The 6,509-nt window shown below is 40.6% G+C and overlaps 1 protein-coding gene and 1 pseudogene across 1 annotated transcript in view; both read left to right on the forward strand.

Moving 5' to 3' along the window:
• Nucleotides 1-6,509, forward strand: part of PKHD1 (PKHD1 ciliary IPT domain containing fibrocystin/polyductin) — a 579,560-nt gene that overhangs the window by 241,690 nt on the left and 331,361 nt on the right. The window contains exons 42-44 of the mRNA XM_045294754.1: nt 278-403; nt 2,857-2,913; nt 3,163-3,293. Coding sequence (XP_045150689.1) covers nt 278-403; nt 2,857-2,913; nt 3,163-3,293 — 314 coding nt within the window. The remainder of the gene's footprint in view (nt 1-277; nt 404-2,856; nt 2,914-3,162; nt 3,294-6,509) is intronic.
• LOC105979221 lies at nt 4,602-5,508 on the forward strand (annotated as a pseudogene).

The raw sequence follows: 6,509 nt of genomic DNA on the forward strand, positions 1-6,509 counted from the left end.
TGGAAAACACAAGTTTTTCTTGCTTGGTATATTTTAATCTGGACTCCATTCTTATAAGTTTCCTCGGCGGTGCACATAGTTTGCCTAAAGGTTGGTGGTTTGAACCTATCTAGCGGTATCAAGGAAGAAAGGTCTGGTAATCTGCTTCAGTAAGTATAATAGCCTTGCTGAGCATATTTCTTCTTGGACACACATGGCATCAGCCGTGAGTTGGAAGTAGTTCTCTAGCAAGGGAAGTGGCAGTGTTGTAAATCTTTCCTTGATCTTTCCTATTCAGATTCCTACATACAGGGCTGCTCAGTTTGGAACTCCTTCAGTAGAGGACTCAGCATGTCTAGGACAACGGGTGTGACAGTGGACAGTAACGTGTTCTACAATATTTTAGGCCACGCACTGCTGGTGGGTAAGTGAAACCAAATTCCTGACTGACTTCTGGTCTTCTTGAGGAGGACCCATATATTTTCAAAAGGAATTAGCCTAAAATTGTGAATTTCCTATTTATAAAAACTTGGCCTCTGGTCATTGGAAATAGATCATAGTCCAAAATTCAAAATTTAAATTTAGTTATGACTATTTGACTTACTAACCATTGCTAATAGGAAATTGATCTTTTAAAGGTAATAATTTTTAGTTCAGGTTCATACATGTACAAAGGGCAGGTTTTTAAATTTCCTACCAACCATGTTCACAGTACAACATCAGTCAAGTAAGTGTATCTTTTACACTCTCATAGATTTTCAAGCCAAGGATTTTGTTCTTAACTGTTCCATTGGCTTGCTAAAGAAGGCCATGCAAACAAAAAAAAAAGAAGGCCATGCTTCAAGTTTTCAGAACTGGTCACCTTCATATGATTTTGCCTCTTACAGATCATCCTGTATCAGAAAAACATACAAACAGCAACAAAACCCACACGCATAAAACTAGCATTATTCTTAAATTTCAATTTCATCATCCCTTTCATTTAAACCCCTTGAGTTTCCTAATACAGTGACCTTACCAGTGCTTAACTTGGCAACCTTATTTTGCTTTTTGTCCCCTACTCTCCAGGGAGCCCTAATGGCTCAGTTGTTAAGCACTCAGATGCTAACTGAAATGTCAGTGGTTCAAATCCACGAGCTGCTCAGTGGAAGAAAGATGTGGTGGTCCGCTTTCATAAGAATTATAGCATTGATGACCTTTGGGGGTAGTTTTACTCTGTTCTACAGGGTCACTATGAGTTGAATCTATTTTTGTTTTTCCCTTTTCTTGTATACACCAGTGTCACTTTAGTGTTACTAGAGAATGAAACTTAAACATACAATATGCTAATGACACCAGCATATTATATGTTTCAGTGTAATTCTTTTAATGTGATATGTTTTCTCTTGCCTTAGGGCCTTTGCCCAGATTTTAACCCCCTCTGTTCATGCTGTTCATCCTCATTCTAAAAATAAGACCAAACTTGTTACTGTTGAGTTAATTTCAAACCCCAGCTTTCGAACAGTCTCCAGGTCAAGTCCTGCTGTTTCAGCCCTTGGAACACCAGTTAGCATATATCAATTAAAAATTATATGTCATGTTTGTGACATTCTGATTATGATATATTCATTTATTTACCGATGACAAGTCCTTAGTACTTAACACATGAATGAACTCATTGCAGCTAGCTTTGTTGAAAGAACCAAAAACAAAGGGAACCTGTCATCCAAATGAAAAATCAAAGTAAAGGTTTTCACTGAAATTAAGAATAAAGTATATTTGTTAGTTTTTTTTATATTTGAATTACTTCTGTGATGTGTTTTTCTTAATAATTATCTGATGAGATAAAAGCGTATAAAGGTTCTAACCTTGAGAGGGAAAACTATTGACTGAGAAAATGTGGACTGTATAAACTTGCTTTCAAAGACAATTCTAACTCTAAACATCAGATAACTAAGGAAAATAGAGGTGACCAGTTAAAGAACAAGTGTAGAAAAAGAGCTATGGAGGAGACAAACTAACAGGCTTGAGAGTGCCTTTACTTATATTTCTTTTACTTTGGCCCGTGAAAAGGACAAGTTTGCTGAAACTTGAGAGAGTAAATTCAGGAAGGCTTCTGGCTGGGCTCTCTACATAAGCACAACCAGTGAAGTGCATCTATAGATACACAAGGTGCTTCAAAATTCATGAAAAAATTCCTTTATCTTTTAATCCTATTTTTCCACTGTGGTAATACGCTCTTTTAGAAGAATTAATACCACACTAGTGGTCCCACGGAGTTGGAAATGTGACCTATAGACCAAGCCAGGAGGGGCATTGTGAAACTCCTCCGTATTCTCTTTGTGGAAGTGACTAATATATCTCTTTCACATAACCCATCTCTTAGAGTCTAAACCTCAGTATTTTAGACATGCGGGTTCCAAGTGCCACCTCGGCTGCTCCCTCAGGGCAGCATAGATGGTTCAGGAGGAGAGGGAGGCGTGCCAGTGATTGGTTAGCAGGATGGGGCCGAGGCTGACATTAGGGTGTGTGGCATTTGATGGTGGAGACATCATTTAGACAATTTCTCAGAAATTAAGTAGTAGATAGATTTCTCTGTTTCTTTTGTAGGGTGGCATTTTATTGTAGTGTGAGTGAAAGTTTACAAAGAAAATTGAGTTTCTATTAAAAACATGTTTATACATTTTTTGGTGTGTGTCTCAGTAGTTATAATCTCCTCAATTTAATTTCTGATCCAACAATCCCTAGAACTTAAAAGTTCATGCCTAGTTCATGGATAAAAACTCAAAATCAAAAACAAAACAACTCCATAAGCTGAAGAAGAAGTAGAATGCAAATGCCTCTTGTTTTCCTGAGTCACCTGAGAAGCATGGGGGTCTCATGGTCTTTTGTTCTCAGGTACATACCTGGAGATGAGCAGCCTCTCTTGGGAAACAAGTCTGAGAAGAAAAATTGGTAACTATGTAAACTGGCTTTCATTTTATTCCACTCCATTTAAATGATCTTGCAGTTCTTAGATTGGTCTGTTGGCAAAAGTTAGTTGCCTTTAAATTTGTTGAACATGCTACATGTTTTCTCAATATTTTCTCAGTGTTTTCATGTGTGTGTGCACTGTCATGTATGTTGGTATAATCAAGAATGTTGAGTTGTGGATATTTCAATTATGTTCATTAATCCCTTTGATTAATTTTTTTGCATAAATAGACCCATCAGAACAGGGAAATATAATAAGAAACAATGTGGTCATCAGAGTTTCTGGTGCTGAGGGGCTCTCCAGTCCTGAACTGCTGGCTCCATCTGGCATCTACATCCGCAATCCCACCAATATTGTGCAGGTAAGATCTTCAGCCTTGTGAAGAAGGTCAGAATTGAGAGGCCATAGAGTTAATTTCCAAAGTGAGAGTAGCAGCCTCATTGGCTTGGTATGAAATGTTTGCTGCTGCACCGAGTATTGAGAACATAATTTATGAATTTATGTTAAACAAGTGTTTAGGAACAATGCACTCATCATTTCTCTTAGAATTCCTATGAACTTTCTTGGAAGCAGAATCTATAAGGAGCCATCAAAACAGCTTCTGGTATTTTCTGATTGCTTTGAGAAATGTAAATTGAAGCATCATTCAGAACTGTCTGTTCTGGGTGCTGATTTTTATGTACATCGATCCAGCTACTCACTGCTTACTACATCGTAATTATCTTACATAATGCAGTGTAAATGTAGCCACACCATTGCCTTTTTATTGTCCAAAATGAGGGTCAGTGAAGTTACAATGCAAACGAGATCCTGGCAGATTCCAACAGGATAAAGTCCTCTTTGCTTTGATGGCTTTGATTTTTTTTTATTCCATTATTTAGTAAAATTGAACATGACTGTCTCTTGGTAAATTTCTGTCTAGACACTGTAGGAAATTAATATATCTGGGTGCAGTGTAATCATAGAGCTGTACGTGAGGAATTGCTTCCGAGTAGTGGGAAGCACCATTTAATGTATCCCTTCCCAATTAGTTTACCCTATGCATCATCTGTGAAATGGTTCACGGTCTCATTCCGCTGAGCCATCTTCTTGTCATGACAAGAATGTCCTCTTTCCGGGGAACTGAAAGAAGTCACTTTTCTGGCTCCCTCTGATCATCTGTTTTCAATTACCTTCAGCTGAATAACCCCTAATAAAAGTTGTGGCTATCTTCTCAACCCTCCTCCAGACTCTTAATTACATTTATTCCAAGCACAGCACTTACACACTGTTTTAGGTGCCTAATAGGGGCAGCTAATATGCCAGTGAGGAATTAGGCAGAACAGCACCGATTTTAGAAAACCCGACTCTAGACCCGGAACAGTCGAAACTGTCTTTAACTTGATGAGGACCACAGGGCTCATCCTGTAGCTTGGTCAGCAAGTTTTGGTCCCTAAGAAGGTACCAAAGAAGCCATGTTTTGGCAGCCTTCTTTGGTATCATCAGTGTCAAAGGAAAACCAAACCCAGATTTAGTAAGAAGAGATTATATCGGAAAAGATGATGGCAAACGGAGAAACAAGATTGTGATAGGGGTGGACCATTGCAAACAAAATGCTCGGATCATTACATCAGCGCATCTCACCCGGTGTCTGCGCCTGCGCCGGCAGGCAGCCTTGGACTTCCCAGGCATGGCGCGGTACCAGCTGCGCCGTCTGGGCCATCCATGGGCAGCGCCGAGCGTCACGACGGATTACAGCAAGGAGCAGCGCAATGAGCTGGAGGCTCTGGAGTCCCTCTCCCCTGACTCCTCCACACTATTGTCAGAAACCCCACCTAGTTTCACCATTCCTGTGACATCAGAGGCCGGGGGAAATGACAATACTGTCCAGACTGCGCTCAAGTTCACATACAGTGAAAAATACCCAGATGATGCTCCTCTTTATGAAATATTCTCACAGGAAAGTCTGGCAGAAAATGATGTTTCAGTCATTTTAAAATTACTGGCATTACAGCAGAATAAAACCTTGGCATGGTAATGATCTTTCGTATCAGCTGTGCAAGAAAAACTGAATGAAATAGTAGATCATATAAAAAGAAGAGAAGAAGAAACAGAAGGAAAAAGAAGCCGAAGAAGCAGAAAAGCAGCTATTTCATGGCACTCCTGTTACAATCGAGAAGTTGGAAGGCCAAATTTGATGCAGAGCTCTTGTATTGAAGAAGGAACAAATGAAAGAGGAGGAGCAATCAGGAAAAAATAAATGAAGTGGGAAACAACTATTTGAAACAGATCATAATCTTGACACATCTGCTATCCAGTTCTTGGAGGATGCTGGAAGTAATGTGGAAGTCGATGAGTCTTTGTTCCAGGAAATGGATGACTTGGAGCTCGAAGATGATGAGGACGATCCAGACTCTTCTCCTGCTGACTCGCCGACTGAAGGACAGCCCCTCTGCAGAGGTGCGCAGGCTACAGCACCTGTGGCTGTGCCAGAGGGCTGTGCTTTTCCTTCCTGTTTTCTAAGAAAAATTCCCTTTCAGGAGAATATGCTTCTGATAGCTTTCATCACTGAACTTCATAAAAGGACTATGAACTAAAAAAAAAAAAAGATCAGCACATCTCAGGGATGAAGAGGAGAAATGTTTGTTTTGTTTATTCTTCATAGAACAGTGATTAAAACTAGAAAGAACTAGGGTTGAGAACATGGGATGAAAGGGTGGTGTAAGTAGGTCAGAAGATGGTTTACAGGGAGGAAAATCTCATCTCCTGTACTGCCTCAGAATAAGGAAAGACCACTTGCTAGGGTCTTGAACAAAGGAAAACCTCAACCCATTGATTAACAAGAATTTTTTCCCACTTGTCAGTGGAGAGGGCTGTACTGAGCTAATCATTAATGAGGCAAAATAATGTGAACTTGGAAGGTCTGTGTCTGACTTTTGCAAAGATCACCAAAGGGCTATCTTGTGAAGTCATGTAGGGAAGAGTGATTCTTTGCCTTAAGGTTGTTTTCTGCACCACGTGGGAATCATTCAGCTCATTGACATTGAATCACTTCTGACTCGTGGCAACCCTATAGAGCAGAGCAGAACTGCCCCTGAGGGTGTCTGAGACTAACACTTTACAGGAGTAAAAAGCCTCACCTCTTGCCTGAGGAGTCACTATCCGTTTCAAACCTCTGACCTCAAGGTTAGCAGCCCAACATGTCACCACTAGTGACCTCAAGGTTAGCAGCCCAACGTGTCACCACTAGTGTCTTATTTTAACAACATTGGAATCTCTAGAGGAAATCAAGCTGTTTTCCTGCTTGAGCCTGAGAACCATCTAAACCCACCATCGATGGCCCAGGGTGCTCTCCCCGTGTGACTTCGCTTCCCTGAGGAGTTCAGTGTCTCTTGGGCAGGTGTGATAAGTGGCCAGCAGGTAGAAGAAGGGTGGTACTTCGGATTAGAGGGCGGTCCAAAAAGGTGATGAGCCATCTGAGCCTACAAAATTGACCCATAGAACACGCCCAGTCGGCAAAGGAGACTCTCGACTTCAAACTGGGCTTCTTGCACCCTTCCAATGTCTTCTGCTTCCCTTCCTTTACTTTCTTTTTTTT

This window comes from Echinops telfairi, unplaced genomic scaffold, assembly GCF_000313985.2.
Source record: "Echinops telfairi isolate 266 unplaced genomic scaffold, ASM31398v2 ScPeMD7_3533;HRSCAF=4204_1, whole genome shotgun sequence".
Taxonomy (NCBI): Eukaryota; Metazoa; Chordata; class Mammalia; order Afrosoricida; family Tenrecidae; genus Echinops; species Echinops telfairi.